This window comes from Hemiscyllium ocellatum, chromosome 45, assembly GCF_020745735.1.
Source record: "Hemiscyllium ocellatum isolate sHemOce1 chromosome 45, sHemOce1.pat.X.cur, whole genome shotgun sequence".
Classification (NCBI taxonomy): domain Eukaryota; kingdom Metazoa; phylum Chordata; class Chondrichthyes; order Orectolobiformes; family Hemiscylliidae; genus Hemiscyllium; species Hemiscyllium ocellatum.
Genome location: NC_083445.1, coordinates 20,891,315 through 20,908,715, shown reverse-complemented (window position 1 = coordinate 20,908,715; position 17,401 = coordinate 20,891,315). Strand labels below are relative to the sequence as shown.

The 17,401-nt window shown below is 42.8% G+C and overlaps 1 protein-coding gene across 1 annotated transcript in view; it reads right to left on the bottom strand.

Moving 5' to 3' along the window:
• Positions 1-17,401, bottom strand: part of LOC132835881 (adhesion G protein-coupled receptor L1-like) — a 399,302-nt gene that overhangs the window by 12,296 nt on the left and 369,605 nt on the right. Inside the window, exon 22 of the mRNA XM_060854978.1 lies at positions 2,679-2,807. Coding sequence (XP_060710961.1) covers positions 2,679-2,807 — 129 coding nt within the window. The remainder of the gene's footprint in view (positions 1-2,678; positions 2,808-17,401) is intronic.

Here is a 17,401-nt window from a genome sequence, read left to right as displayed (position 1 = left end):
TTTGCCCAAAACATCGATTTTACTGCTCCTTGGATGCTGCCAGAATTGCTGTGCTCTTCCAGCACCACTAATCCAGAATGAGGGCTATCTATGCTGTGCTGAGGCTGCAGCATTGATCCAGCAACAACTATCTAGCAACAGCCCAGTGATGCAGAAGAACTTCAGGCTGCAACACCGATTCATCAACAGGCTGATGCTTCAGCACCGACCTTGTAACAGGCCTGAGACTGCAGCACTGACCAAGCAACAGGCCCGAGGCTGTACCATCCATCTAACAAAAAGTCCAAGGCTACACCTACAACCTAGCATTAGGTCTGAGGCTGCACTGGCTATCCAGAAACAAGGCAGGGCTGTATCATTGACCCAACAATAATTTAGAGCAATGGTTAGATTATCTCTGGAAATAGTGTGTATTCGGCTCCTGCCTTTCAAACAACTATGATAGCTGTTTTTGAAACTATGGATAAAACTGACTGGTTTAAAAGGAATCAAGTTTTAATTACTTTACATATTGTATCATGCTGCTAACATTGGGCAATTGAAAACAGGTTGATGTCAGGGTCTGTTGTCAATGTCAGGAACAAGTTTGTGGGCGGCACGGTGGCACAGTGGTTAGCACTGCTGCCTCACAGCGCCAGAGACCCGTGTTCAATTCCCACCTCAGGCAACTGACTGTGTGGAGTTTGCATATTCTCCCCGTGTCTGCGTGGGTTTCCTCTGGGTGCTCCGGTTTCCTCCCACAGTCCAAAAATGTGCAGGTTAGGTGAATTGGCCATGCTAAATTGCCCGTAGTATTAGGAGCAGGGGTAAATGTAAGTTAATAGGTCTGGGTGGGTTGCGCTTCGGGCCGAACTTGTTGGGCCGAAGGGCTTGTTTCCACACTGTAAGTAATCTAAAAAAAAGTTGTGAAGTGGGGTTCCCATAGTTACTCGGGGGGACAGTTGTCACCTCATGTGAGAGATATGATATGCACGCATTTGGAATAACAGTGTTTTAAATAGGAATAGTCAGCATGGCATATGCATGGGAGATCATGCCTTAAATTTGTTAAGAGTTCTATGATGATACGACCAGGAAGATTGACGAAGACAGGGTGGTAGACATAGCCTATATGGAGAAAGTGAGGACTGCAGATGCTGGAGATCAGAGCTGAAAATGTGTTGCTGGAAAAGCGCAGCAGGTCAGGCAGCATCCAAGGAGAAGGAGAAACGTCGATTCTCCTCCTTGGATGCTGCCTGACCTGCTGTGCTTTTCCAGCAACACATAGCCAATATGGATTACAGTAAGGCCTTTGATAAAGTTCTACAGGCTGCTCTGGAAGGTTAGATTGCATGGAATCCAAGGGGAGTTGGCAAATTGAATACACAATTGGTTTGATGGTAGGAAGGAGAGGGTAATAGTGGAAGGATGTTTATCGGACTGGAAGCCTATGACTAGTGGAATACTTCAGGGGCTGGTGAAGTACTGTTTGTTATCTATATCAATGATTTGGATGAGAATGTACACGTTATTATTAGTAAGTTTGCAGATAACACTAAAATAGGCAGTATTGTAGACAGTGAGGAAGGTTATTAGAAATTGCAGTAGGACCTTGATCAGCTTGAGAAGTGGGCCGAGAAATGGCAAATGCAGTTTAATATAGATTATTGTGAGGTCTTGCAGTTTGGAAAGTCAAATCAAGGTAGGAATTTCATGGTGAATGGTAGAACCTTAAGGAGTGTAATGGAACAGAGGGACCTTGAAGTTCAACTGCACCGTTCTCTGAAAGTGGAGTCACAGATAGGGCAGTGAAGAAGGCTTTTGGCACACTGGCCTTCATCAGTTGGTGTTGAGTATAAAAATTGGGAAGTTATGTTGCACAGGATGTTGGTGAGGTTGCATTTGGAGTATTGTGTTCAGTTTTGATCACCTTGCTATAGGAAAGATGTTGTTAAACTGGAAAGACTTCAGAAGAAATTTACAAGGTTGTTGCCAGAACTCAATGGTCTAAGTGAAAGGGAAAGGTTGGACAAGCTAGGACTTTTTTTCCTTGGAGCGTAGGAGACTGAGGGGGGAATCTTATAGAAGTTTATGAGAGGCATGGATAGGGTGAACACACTTAGCTTTTTCCCCAGGGTTGGGGAAAAAACTAGAGGACATCAGTTTAAGGTTAGAGAGGAAAGCATAAAAGAGAACATGAGGGGTGACCTTTTTACACATACGGTGGTGTACAGATGGAATGAGCTGCCAGTGGAAGTGGTTGAGCTGGGTACATTAACAACATTTGGACAAATACATGGATAGGAACGGTTGAGAAAAATATAGACTGGATGCAGGGAAATGGGGTTAGTGTGGATGGACATTTTGGTTCGTGTAAAGTAGTTTGGGCCAAAGGGCCTGTCTGTGCTGTATGACCTTGGAATGGGAGTTACTGCATTAAGGGCAGGTCAGTGGTGGGAAGAGATACCTGCCAAATCTCACACACACACACACACATACACATCCACCCCCAGCTGCTCAATGATGAAATGTTTTGCATTCGGTTGGATGACCCATCCCATCTCCCACACGCCAAGAGGCTGAATTCGCTGAAGAACCGATCGTCTGAGAAAACAGACAACAACACAATTCAACTTTATATGACCCTGTCAAAAAATGACCTTTTCAGCCATCCTCCTGCTCGCCGCAGCGTTCTGTACCTGAGTACCAGTGTAGTACCGGCTGCTGTTCCGGATGGTGGAAGTCTTCAGGTTGCTGTGGGAGACCCCAGCAGTGGGGCGGCTACAGCAGTGGGCATGCCGCAGGCACTTACTATACTCCTTGTGGACCTGAGGAGAGAAGCATGGAGGAAAAGACAAGTTACGGTAGGACAGCTCGCAAACACTGTGCGATAACCCACAATGACGTGGGTCCATGTACCATCAGAATAGTTCATTCCAGCAGAGACTGGATGCAGCTTGGAGCAGGATGAGGAGACGTGATGGTCCAGCCATGATATCGTTGAACTAGTAACCTTCAGACTCTATGGGGACATGGTTCAACACCCACCAGGGCACTTTGTGGAATGTAAATTCAGTGAATAAAATCTGGAATTTGCTCTCAGTGATCGTTCACTAATATCTTTTAGCGAAGGTGCCAACCTTATTAATCTAGCCTACATGTAACTCCAGACCCAAAGCAATGTGGTTGACTCTGAATTCCCCTCTGAAGTGTTCTAGTAGTTCACTCAGTCCAAGGGAAGTTAGGGATGGGTAACAAATGCTGTACTTGCCAATGATGCCCACATCCCATGAAAGAATGACATAAAAATTGCTTTGAGGCTTATTAGCATATCTTTTGGGGCTTACAAAGAACAAAGAAAATTACAGCACAGGAACAGGCTCTTTGGCCCTCCAAGCCTGCGCCTGTCCAGATCCTCCAACTAAACTTGTCAGCTATTTTCTAAGGATCTGTATCCTTTTGTTCCCTGCCCATTTGTGTATCTGTCAAAATTCATCTCTACCACCTCCGCTTGCAATGTGTTCCAAGCAGCCACCACCCTCTGCATAAAGAACTTTCCACGCGTATCTCCCTTAAACTTCTCCCCACTCACCTTGAACTCGTGACTCCTAGTAATTGAGTCCTCAACTCTGGATAAAGCTTCTTGCTGTCTATAACTTCATGATTTTGTAGACTGCAATCAGGATGCCCATAATCTCCATCTTTCTAATGAAAATAATCCTAATCTGCTCAACCTCTCTTCATAGCTAACACCCTCCATATCACATGACATCCTGCAGAACCTCCTCTGCAACCTCTCCAAAGCATCCACATTGTTTTGGTAATTTGGTGACCAGAACTGTACACAGTATTTCAAACTTTGGCTGAACCAAAGTCCTATACAATTGTAGCATGACCTGCCAAGCCTTGTACTCAATACCCCATCCAATGAGGAAAGCGTGCTGTATGCCTTCTTGACCACTCTATTCATTTGCGTTGCCACCTTCAGGGTAAATGGACCTGAACACCAAGATCGCTCTGTACATCAATTTTCCCCAGGGCTTTTCCATTTACTGTATAGTTCGCTCTTGATCTGGATCTTCCAAAATGCATCACATCACACTTGCCTGGATTGAACTCCACCTGGATTGAACTCCAACTCTCCAATCCATCCATATTCTGCTGCATTGTCTGACAGTCCCCTTCACGTTCTGCTATTCCACTAATCTTAGTGTCACCTGCAAACTTGCTAATTAGACTACTGATAGCTTCCTCCAAATCATTTATGTATATCACAAGCAACAGTGGTCCCAACATGGATCCCTGTGGAACACTACTGGTCACAGTTCTGCATTTTGAGAAACTCCCTTCCACTACTATACTGTCTGTCTCCAGCCACTTTTCTGTCTATCTAGCTAGTATACCCTGGATACCATGCAACTTCATTTTCTCTATCAGCCTACCATGGGGAACCTTATTAAACTCCTGACTGAAATCAATGTATATAACACCTGTAGTCCTTCCCTCATCAATCAACATTGTCAGTTCTTCAAAGAATTCTATTAAGTTGCAAGATGTGACCTTTCCTGCGCAAAACCATATTGCCTATCACTGATAAGCCCATTTTCTTCCAAATGGGAATAGATCCAATCCCTCTGTATCTTCTCCAGCAGCTACCCTACTGATGTCAGGCTCAGTGGCCTATAATTATCTGGATAATCCCTGCTCAAGGGACAAAATTAACAATTCTCCAGTCCTCCGGGAACTCAACCGTCTTCAAGGTTGTTGCAAAGATATCTGTTAAGGCTCCAGATATATTTTCTCTCGCTTCCCTCAGTAACTGGGGTAGATCCCATCCGGATCTGGGGACGTGTCCACTTTAATGCCTTTTAGAATACCTAACACTTCCTCCCTCCTTATGCTGACTTGACCTAGAGTAATCAAACATCTATCCCTAACTTCGACATTGGTCATGTCCCTTTCCTCAGTGAATACTGATGTAATGTATTCATTAAGAGTCTCACCCATTTTCTCTGACTCCACGTATAACTTTCCTCCTTTGTCCTTGAGTGGGCCAACCCTTTCTCTAGTTTACCCTCTTGCTCCTTATATTCGAATAAAAGGCTTTTGGATTTTTCTTAACCCTGATTACTAAAGATATTTCATGACCCATTTTAGCCCTCTTAATTCTTTGTTTCAGATTTGTCCTCCATTCCCGATACTCTTCCAAAGCTTTGTCTGTTTTCAATTCCCTAGACCTTATGTATGCTTCCTTTTTCCTTTTAGCTAGTCTTACAATTACATCTGTCTTCCCTAATCTTGCCATTTCTATCCCTCATTTTCACAGGGATATGTCTGTCCAGCACTCTAATCAACCTCTGTTTAAAAGCCTCCTACATATCAAATGTGGATTTACCTTCAAACAGTTGCTCCCAATCCATATTCCCCTGCCAAATTTTGCTATAGTTGGCCTTCCCCCAATTTAGCACTCTTAGGACCACTTCATCTTTGTCCATGTGTATTCTAAAACTTAAGAATTGTGATCACTATTCCCAAGTAATCCCTACTGAAGCTTCAACCACCTGGCCGGGCTCATTCCCCAACACCAGGTCCAGTATAGCCCCTTCCCAAATTGGACTGTTTTCATACTGCTCTGGAAAACCTTGGATGTGCCTCACAAATTCTGCTCCATCTAGACCTCTAATACTAAGTGAATCCCAGTCAATGTTCGGAAAATTAAGAACTCCTATCACTGCCACCCTGTTGCTGTTACATCTTTCTATAATCTATGTATTTACATATTTGTACCTCTATCTTGTGCTCACAGTTGGGAGGCCTGTTACCACATCCTTCCTATTTCTGAGCTGTGCCCATATTGCCTCACTGCTCGAGTCCTCCACAGTGCACTCCTTTAGCACAGCTGTGATATCCTTTCTGACCAGTAATGCAACTCCTCCACCCCTTTTACCTCCCTCTCTATCCTGCCTGAAGCATCGATATCCTGGGATATTTAGTTACCAATCATGCCCTTCCCTCAACCAAGTCTCAGTGATAGAAATAATGTCATATTCCCAGGTACTAATCCAAACCCTAAGTTCATCTGCCTTACCTATTACATTTCTTGCATTAAAACAAATGCACTTCTGACCACCTGTCCCTTTAAGTTCATCATCTGCTCCTTGCCTACTCTTTCCCTTAGTCATGCTGACTTCATCACCTAATTCCTTACTGGCTTTAGTTACTACTTCCTTACTGTCTATTAATCTCATCAGTTGGTTCCGATCCCCCTGCCACATAAGTTTAAACCCTCCCCAACAGTGTTAGCAAAAGTACCCCCTGGACATTGGTTCCAGTCTGGCCCAGGTATCAACCATCCAATTTGTAGTAGTCCCACCTCCCCCAAAACCAGTCCCAATGTCTCAAAAATGTGAAAACCTCCCTCCTGCACCATCTCTCAAGACATGCATTCATCCTGCCTATTCTTTCACTTTTACTCTGACCAGCACGTGGCACTGGTAGCAATCCTGAGATTACTACTTCTGAGGTCCTACTTTTTTAACTCGGCTCCTAACTTCCTAAATTCTGCTTGTCGGACGTCATCCTTTATTCCTCTATATCGTTGGTTCCTATAAGAACCGTGACAGCTGGACAGCTTGCTGGCCTAGTGAGCCATAGCATCCTACAATATGGAGACAGGCTCTTTGGCCTAAACTGGTCCATGCTGCCCAAAATGTCCATCTAAGCTAACCCCATTTCCCTGCACTTGGCCTTCTAAACCTTGCCTATCCAAATGCCTTTTAAATGTACCCATACCACCCTCTGTGTAAAAAGGTTGCCCCTCACGTTCCATATTATTCTTTCCCTTCAAACCTTAAACTGATGCCCTCTAAAGATTATCAGACAATGCACCCTTTAAAGCACAGAAATACCTCTACTAGATAAGACATTACTAGCCATCCTAACTGACCTTCAGGTCCAGGTGCAATGGCTCCGTTAGTGAGATAAGGGTGGCCTAAGTGTTGGAAAATTAAGTTGGTTCCCAGGAAATTTCAGTGGACCAAGTAACTGTCAAATAAAACAATATTGTGTATTAATTGATAATTGTTTGAAGACACTATGTGATCATGGCATGTACCCTTATTTAAGAAAAATATAAGAAATGTCTTTTTTTAAGCCATGCATGAAGCTCCTCAGAGGAATATGGAAGTGCTCAACCTCTATGTTCCCGGACACTCTACACCTGGTGGTATGAAGAAATAAATAGACAATAGGTGCAGGAGTAGGCCATTCTGCCCTTCGAGCCTGCACCACCATTCAATATGATCATGGCTGATCATCCTTAATCAGTATCCTGTTCCTGCCTTATCTCCATAACCCTTAATTCCACTATCTTTGAGAGCTCTATGCAACTCTTTCTTAAATGAATCCACTGCCCTCAGGGGCAGAGCATTCCACACAGCCACCACTCTGGGTGAAGAAGTTTCTCCTCATCTCTGTCCTAAATGGTCTACCTCGTATTTTTAAGCTGTGTCCTCTGGTTCGGCACTCACCCATCAGCGGAAACATGTTTCCTGCCTCCAGAGTGTCCAATCCTTTAATAATCTTATATGTCTCAATCAGATCCCCTCTTAGTCTTCTAAACTCAAGGATATACAAGCCCAGTCGCTCTAGTCTTTCAGCGTAAGTTAGTCCTGCCATTCCAGGAATTGACCTCATGAACCTACGCTGCACTCCCTCAATAGCCAAATTTGGAGACCAGAACTGCACACAGTACTCCAGGTGTGGTCTCACCAGGGCCCTGTACAGCTGCAAAAGAACCTCTTTGCTTCTATACTCAATCCCTCTTGTTATGAAGGCCAACATGCTATTAGCCTTCTTCACTACCTGCTGTGCCTGCATGCTTACCTTCATTGACTGGTGTACAAGAACACCCAGATCTCTTTGTACTACCCCTTTACCTAAATTGGTTCCATTTAGGTAGTAATCTGCCTTCCTGTTCTTGCCACCAAAGTGGATAACCACACATTTATCCAGATTAAACTGCATTTGCCATGCATCTGACCACTCACCTAACCTGTCCAGGTCACCCTGTAATCTCCTAACATCCTCTTCACATTTCACCCTGCCACCCAGCTTAGTATCATCAGCAAATTTGCTAATGTTATTACTAATACCATCTTCTATATCATTAACATATATTGTAAAAAGCTGCGGGCCCAGTACTGATCCCTGCAGTACCATTTATCACTACTCTTTGTTTCCTATCAGCCAACCAACTTTCAATCCAAGTTAGTACTTTGCTCCCAATACCATGCGCCCTAATTTTGCTCACTAACCTCCTATGTGGGACTTTATCAAAAGCTTTCTGAAAGTCCAGGTACACTACATCTACTGGATTTCCCTCATCCATCTTCAGAATTACATCCTCAAAAAATTCCAGAAGATTAGTCAAGCATGATTTCCCCTTCATAAATCCACGCTGACTCTGACCTATCCTGTTACTACTATCCAGATGTGTCGTAATTTCATCCTTTATAATAGACTCCAGCAACTTTCCTACCACTGAGGTCAGACTAACTGGTCTATAATTTCCTGCTTTCTCTCTCCCACCTTTCTTAAAAAGTGGTACAACATTAGCCACCCTCCAATCCGCAGGAACTGATCCCGAATCTATCGAACTCTGGAAAATAATCACCAAAGCATCCATGATTTCTTGAGCCACCTCCTTCAGAGGTAAGAGTGAAGTCTTAAAGAACCAGAGTGTTTGTGAGTGCTTATTGACCAATTATGGAACAGAGACCTGTGGGTCCAGATCTTCAACTCCAGTTTCAGAGAACCGTGCAGTTGAACTCCAAGATCCCTCTGTTCCACTACACCCCTTAAGGCACTACCATTCAGCATGAAATTCCTGCTTTGACTTGACTTTCCAAAATGCAAGACCTCACACTTATCTATATTAAACTGCATTTGCCATTTCTCAGCCCACTTACCAAGCTGATCAAGGTCCTGCTGTAATTTCTGATAACCTCATCACTATCCACGATACGCCTATCTTAGTATCTGTAAACCTACTAATCATGCCTTGTACATTCTCATCCAAATCATTGATATAGTTAACAAACAGTAATAGGTCCAGAACTAACCCTGAGGCACTCCATTAGTCATAGACCTCCAGTCCGACATCGATTTTCAACTATTACCCTGTGTTGCCTATCATCAAGCTAATTCTGTATTCAATTTGCCAGCTCCCCCTGGATTCCATGGGATCTCAAATTCCAGAGCAGCCTATTCATGTGGAACTTTATCAAAGCCCTTATTGAAATCCATATAGTCAACATCTACCGCCCAGCCTTCATCAACCTTCCTGGTCACTTCATCATAGAACTCTAAAACATTTGTCATAGAGTCATAGAGATGTACAACATGGAAACAGATCCTTTGGTCCAATCCGTCCATGCCAACCAGATATCCCAACCCAATCTAGTCCCACCTGCCAGCACCCAGCCCATATCCCTCCAAACCCTTCCTATTCATATACCCATCCAAATGCCTCTTAAATATTGTAATTGTACCAGCCTCCACCACATCCTCTGGCAGCACATTCCATACACGTACCACCCTCTGCATGAAAAAGTTGCCCCTTAAGTCTCTTTTATATCTTTCCACTCTCACCCTAAACCTATGCCTTCTAGTTCTGGACTCCCCGACCCCAGGGAAAAGACTTTGTCTATTTATCCTATCTATGCCCCTCATAATTTTGTAAACCTCTATAAAGTCACCCCTCAGCCTCCGACGCTCCAGGGAAAACAGCCCAGCCTGTTCAGCCTCTCCCTGTACCTCAGATCCTTCAACCCTATCAACATCCTTGTAAATCTTTTCTGAACCCTTTCAAGTTTCACAACATCTTTCCGATAGGAAGGAGACCGGAATTGCACGCAATATTCCAACACTGGCCTAACCAATGTCCTGTACAGCTGCAACATGACCTCCCAACTCCTGTTCTCAATACCCTGACCAATAAAGGAAAGCATACCAAACACCTTCACTATCCTATCTACCTGTGACTCCACTTTCAAGGAGCTATGAACCTGCACACTCCAAGGTCTCTTTGTTCAGCAACACTCCCTAGGACCTTACCATTAAGTGTATAAGTCCTGCTAAGATTTGCTTTCCCAAAATGCATTACTTCACATTTATCTGAATTAAACTCCATCTGCCACTTCTCATCCCATTGGCCCATGTGGTCCTGCTCCTGTTGTAGTCTGAGTAACCCTCTTCGCTGTCCAGTACACGTCCAATTTTGCTGTCATCTGCAAACTTACTAACTGCACCTCTTATGCTCGCATCCAAATCATTTATGTAACTGACAAAAAGTAGAGGACCCAGCACCGATCCTTGTGGCACTCCACTGGTCACAGGCCTCCACTCTGAAAACAACCCTCCACCACCACCCTCTTTCTTCTACCTTTGAGCCAGTTCTGTATCCAAGTGGCTAGTTCTCCCTGTATTCCATGAGATCTAACCTTGCTAATCAGTCTCCCATTGGGGAACCTTGTCGAATGCCTTACTGAAGTCCATATAGATCACATCTACCACTCTGCCCTCATCAATCTTCTTTGTTACTTCTTCAAAAAACTCAATCAAGTTTGTGAGACATGATTTCCCACGCACAAAGCTATGTTGACTACCCTTAATCAGTCCTTGCCTTTCCAAACACATGTACCTCCTGTTCCTCAGGATTCCCTCCAACAGCTTGCCCACTATCGAGGTCAGGCTCACCGGTCTATAGTTCCCTGGCTTGTCTTTACTGCCCTTCTTCAGCAGTGGCACCACGTTTGCCAAGCTCCAGTCTTTTGGCACCTCACCTGTGACTATTGATGATACTAATATCTGAGAAAGAGGCCCAGCAATCACTTCTCTAGCTTCCCACAGAGTTCTCGGGTACACCTGATCAGGTCCTGGGATTTATCCACCTTTAGCCATTTCAAGACATACAGCACTTCCTCCTCTGTAATCTGGACATTTTGCAAGACGTTACCATCTATTTCCCTACAGTCTATATCCTCCATATCCTTTTCCACAGTAAATACTGATGCAAAATATTCATTTAGTATCTCCCCCATTTTCTGTGGCTCCACACAAAGGCCACCTTACTGATCTTTGAGGGGTCCTATTCTCTCCCTAGTTGCCTTTTGTCCTTAATATATTTATAAAAACTGTTTGGATTCTCCTTAATTGTATTTGCCAACGCTATCTCATGTCCCCGTTTTGCCCTCCTGATTTCCCTCTTAAGTATACTCCTACTTTCTTTATATTCTTCTAAGGATTCACTCGATCTACCCTGTCTATACCTGACATATGCTTCCTTCTTCTTCTTAACCATACCCTTAATTTCTTTAGTCATCCAGCATTCCTTATACATACCACCCTTCGCTTTTACCCTGACAGGAATATACTTTCTCTGGATTCTTGTTATCTCATTTCTGAAGGCTTCCCATTTTCCAGCCGTCCCTTTACCTGCGAACATCTACCTCCAATCAACTTTCGAAAGTTCTTGCCGAATACCATCAAAATTGGCCTTTCTCCAATTTAGAACTTCAACTTTTAGATCTGGTCTATCCTTTTCCATCATTGTTTTAAAACAAATAGAATTATGGTCGCTGGCCCCAAAGTGCTCTCAACTGACACCTCAGTCACCTGCCCTGCCTTATTTCCCAAGAGTAGGTCAAGTTTTGCACCTTCTCTAGTGTAGGTACATCCATATACTGAATCAGAAAATTGTCTTGTACACACTTAAGAAATTCCTCTCCATCTAAACCTTTAACACTATGGTAGTCCCAGGCGATGTTTGGAAAGTTAAAATCCCCTACCATAACTTAGCTGAAAATGTGTTGCTGGTTAAAGCACAGCAGGTTAGGCAGCATCCAAGGAACAGGAAATTCGACGTTTCGGGCCAGAGCCCTTCATCAGGAATGGGCCGAAACGTCGAATTTCCTGTTCCTTGGATGCTGCCTAACCTGCTGTGCTTTAACCAGCAACACATTTTCAGCTCTGATCTCCAGCATCTGCAGACCTCACTTTTTACCCTACCATAACTTACCCTATTATTCTTACAGATAGCTGAGATCTCCTTACAAGTTTGTTTCTCAATTTCCCTCTGTCTATTGGGGAGGTGTATAATACAATCCCAATAAGGTGATCATCCCTTTCTTATTTCTCAGTTCCACCCAAATAACTTCCCTGGATGTATTTCTGGGAATATCCTCCCTCAGTACGGCTGTAATGCTATCCCTTATCACAAATGCCACCCCCTCTCCTCGCTTGCCTCCCTTTCTATCCTTCCTGTAGCATTTGTATCCTGGAACATTAAGCTGCCAGTCCTGCCCATCCCTGAGCCATGTTTCATAATTGCTATGATATCCCAGTCCCATGTTCCTAACCATGCCCTGAGTTCATCTGCCTTCCCTGTTAGGCCCCTTGCATTGAAATAAATGCAGTTCAATTTCTTAGTCCTACCTTGTCCCTGACTGTCTGATTCACTTCTGTTCTCAGCTGTACCCGTCTCAGATCGATCTCTTTACTCACTATCTTCCTCACCTTACTGGTTTAAATCCTCCCATGCAGTTCTAGCAAATTTCCCTTCCAATTTAGGTGCAATCCCTCCCTCTTGTACAGGTCACTTCTACCCCAAAAAAGATTCCAACGATCTAAAAATGTGAACTTCTCCCATACACCAGCTCCTGTGAGGCATGATCTCCCTCCCACAAAGCCATGCTGACTACTCCTAATCAAACCTTGTCTTTCCAAATGCATGTATACCTTATCTCTCAGAATCTTCTCAAGTGACTGACCTACCACAGATGTTAGGCTTACTAGTTTACAATTCCCAGGATTTTCTTTGCAGTCCTTCTTGAATAATGGCATAATAATTCGCTACCCACTGGTCTTCCAGGGCCTCACCTGTGGCTAATGATGATGCAAAAATATCAGCCAGGGCCTCTGCAATTTATTCTCTAGCCTCTTGTAGTGTGGTTGGTTATATCTGGTCAGGACCAGGAAATTTAACCACCTTCAGACATTCTAATAAGTCCAACACCTCCTCTACTGTAATGCAGACCAAGATAGGACCCACAAACTTCCTCAAGTTCCCAAGTCTTCATATTTTTCTCCACAGTAAACACAGAGGAGAAATATTTATTGAGGACCTCGCCCATCTCCTGTGGTTCTACATATACTTTGGTCATTGTGGGGTCCTATTCTCTCTTTCTAGTTGTTCTTTCTCCTTTAACATACTTAAAGAACTTCTTTGGATTCACCCTAATCTTCTTAGCCAAGGCTGTCTCATGCCCCCTTTTCATCCTCCTGATTTCTTTCTTCAGTGTTGACAGTATTTGTTCTGATGTCTGTTTCTATTGAGGTATATTTGATAGTATTTCTATTCGGGCCTGGTTGGTGGTGTTTGTATTCAGGCTTAGTTAGTCAGTGTTCCTCTGAATCCCAGATGGCCATGTTTCAATGTTTCAGTTGATCCAGACTGGTCAGCTAGGTAATCTGCCCGTGTAAAACACTGTCTGGACACTCTCTGGAAAGTGCCAAATTGCAGCCACAGTGTTTCTGAGACTGACACGTATTGTCACAAAGCTGATAGATATAGAGAGAAGATTCAGGATGTGTCCCAGAACGTGGAATGGAAAACCAAATCTAAGTATAACACAGTTTAACAGATTTCAAATAATTCTCAAATGGAAATCCCATTTATTCCCCAATAGTAGCGGTTTACAGTTCATAAAAAAATCTAGGAAAATGTTGTTTTCTTATCACATCTATAGTTGCCTTAGCTGCTTCTTTTCAGTTTTGGTCCCATGAGCTGTGAAGCTTTTCATAGCCAGCAAAGATTTTTAACCAAACACCCCTGGTCTGGAAGCATTGAAACCCTTTCACTCTACAAGTATATTTGCTTAACTGCCCTAAACAGACTTATTTTCTATTCTTGTGTCTGACATCAATCAGATCTCTTCTGAAATGAATTTAAAAACGTTTTAACTGAACCTAAAACAAAACTTGTTCACCTTAGCTTCTACTAAGCTAAAGGCTTAGTGTAGTTTTTTTTCTTTCCTATGTAAACACCACAATATAAATACTTGAAGTTCTTGTGGCACAGTGGTAGTGCCCCTATTTCTGAACCAGGAGATGTGTTTAAGTCCCACCTACTCCAGTGCTGTAACATAACATTTCTGAACAAGTTGATCAGAAAGTATTTACAAATAAACTTCCTTTAACATCCCTGGAGGCCCATGTTCATTTAGTCTTTTAGACAAACTAGTTTAAGTCATAGCTCTGAAAAGAATGACCTAGTTAATTATTAAATTCCTTCATACAAATATTCCAAACTGATATGCCACTAGTTTAAAATCCAAACTCTAAAAGAATTGATGTTATAATATATCACACACCTTTCATCACAAGTGTTACATTGGGCCTGGTTTGTCAGTGATTAGACACTGGTTTCAAATCTGGTTTGACTCTTCAGTTCTGAAGAAACGTCTTTGGATTTACAATGTAAACTCTGTTTCTCTTTGCTGGGATGCTGCCAGACCTGTTGAGTTTCTCCAGAATTATCTATAATTATTCCTCTGCTAGGAAACTGAAACTAAGGCAGCCTATTACAATTTGGTGAGACTGCATCTGGAATATTATGTACAGACCTGATCACTGTATTTACAGAAGAGTGCTAATGTATTACAAGCAGTTCAAAGACGGTTTACTGGACCAATACGTAGAATTAATGGTTTATTTTATGAGGAAAGGTTAGACACCCTTGGCTTGTATTCTCTGGAGTTTAGAAGAGTCAGTGATGACTTAAGTAAAACATATAAGATCTTGAGGGGGCTTGACCTGGTGCTTGTGGAAAGGATGTTTCCTCTTGTGGAAGAACCCAGAACTAAGTTTAAAAATAAGGGGTCGCTGATATAAAACAAAGATGAGGAAACATTTTCTTCTTTCAGTGTGTTGTAAGAATTTGGAATTCCCTTTCTCAAAAGGCAGTGGATACAGAACGTTTAAACATTTTTAAGGCAGATATAAATTTTTAATGGCCATAGAAAAAGTATCAGGAAATATACTGGAATGTAGGGTTGAGGTTAGCTATGATCTTATTGAATGATAGAATAGGCTGAAACGTTTGAATGGCCCACTCACGTTACTTGTTTCTATGACTTGGGGATGCTAAGCTTTTACTTCAAGGTCGAGATTGATCAATGACTGAAATGTGCAAATGGCCAATGTCTGGAGCTCAGTGTCCCTCAGCCTTGTTCCTCCTGTAACTGTTTGCTTTTCTGTGGATTGCTCCAATTTCTGCCTCTCATATCATCCCACAGGCTACAGAGTCCAGCAAAACAGCCATGAGAAGCTAGGACAAAATAGTCTCCTCCATTTGACAGTGCAGTAAAGCTGAGTAAATCAGATGGCAGTTTGTCAGCACAATTAAGGCATTTGCCTCTGGTTTATTAAACAGCAGCGGTCACCAGGCTGTAAACTGAGAGATATGCCAGGCTGGTGAGTGTGATGCCAGTCTTGACTAGCTGTGATTGCCAGCCCCAGGAACAGTTGAGTGAGTGAAGCTATTGTCTCAATCTCTCTCACGGTCTCTGCCTGAACATCACCTGATATGGCTTTCAGCTGTGCGGAAACCTTCATCCGTGCCTTTGTTGTAGTTGGATTGACTATCCCAATGTTTTCCTGTCTGCCCTTCCATTCTCCAGAAACTTGACTCCATCCAAACCTCTGCTGCCCAGATTCTGACTCACTGCAAGTTCTATTTATCCCATGCTCTCTTACCTACACTGGGCTCCTAGTCCAGCTACAACTTAAATTTTAAATTCTCATCCTTGTTTCTAGCTTCCTCAGGAACTCACCCTTCCCTAACTCTTTAATCTCCTCCAGTCCCTCAACTGACCAAGGGATCTGTGTTCCTTTAATTCTGGTCCCTTGAGCATCCACATTTTCCAGTGTTTCACTATTGAAGCTTGCAGCTTCAGCAGCTCTCAGCTTTGGAACTCTCTCTCTAAATCTGTCTGTCCTTTCACCTCTCCCTTTGTCTCTAACTTAAAGATCCTCCTTAAAACCTGCCTCTTTAACCTAAAGTCCTGTCCCAATATCTACTTATATGGTTTAGGGTCAAATCTAGTTTAACTTGCATGCATTTAATGCCTTGAAATGTGCTACATAAATGCATGCTGTTGTTGTTAAACACAATACAGGCTATGGAGGTTTTGCAGTACCCACTTGAGGGGAATTGGTAGGATGGAAATTGTTGACATTAGGGATGATGTTAAATGAGCCATTATCTAATTTTTCTTGCTAGAGAAATTAATTGACTGGTCAAATAATTGACTGTTATCTTTTATATTGTCTCATGACCATTAATGCAACTTTGAAATCGAGAGAGTCTGTCTGATCCCCTGACCCATTAATTGGGAAGGGCCTCATCATGTCAGATTGGTAACTCAAATGAAACTGTGGTAATACACAACTATCTGTTGTGAAGGGTAGTGCTAACAATTGGTTGAACATGGGTTCCAGATCAGCAATGCTTGGATTCCCAGGGGATGAAACACATCCATTGTACACAGTTTCAAGCCTCTCCATTGACACCTATTTGTACATTTGGTTGTACTGCTCCAGGAAGTACACTGACCCAGATTGTTTGATGATGGGGTGCATCACTGCATTACTTTCGTTATTGATCTTGTGTAGGTAAAATTTAGGCACTTGTTAAATCCCCTCAAACATGGATTGTTGACTTCATTAGTAATTACACAGACCAGAAACTCTTCAAAACCAACCCCTTGATCGTCATTACTAGCAAAATTGACTAATTGAAAGGAGGAGCACCTTACTGAAAAGGGTAAACCCCTCTTTCCTGTTTCCTGACCCACTTAGTGCTACATGCATCTCACTGAATCAAAACCTTTGCCACTGGGATGTGACGGTATAACAACAATTACTCACTTTGTCCTTGCAAAATGGTTACATATGGCATCTTTTCACAGAGGCTTTGCAGCACAGAAGCAGATCATTTGGCTCAATATGTCCATGCTGTTCTCTGTGGTCCCTAAGGTTGTCTTGCCACATTTTGCTGGATAAGGTGCCTCCTGAAAAGCAGCTATGCGATTGTTGTGATGACTCCCTCCAATATTTCTCTCTGGATAGGAATACTGTGGTGCCACCTTGGTTCCATACACACACACATCGCCTTGTTTCGAGAAGATTGTTACAAGTTGTTCTACTAGAACGTGCATTTCTGCTATAATGTCCGTTTCATTGGCATGATTGGCGAATTGGGGACACTTTCTAAAGCTCAAACTTTGAAAACATGTGGCTGTAATGTGATTACATTGTGAACACTTTAAATGCTGTTTCTAAAGCGTGACTTATCTATAAT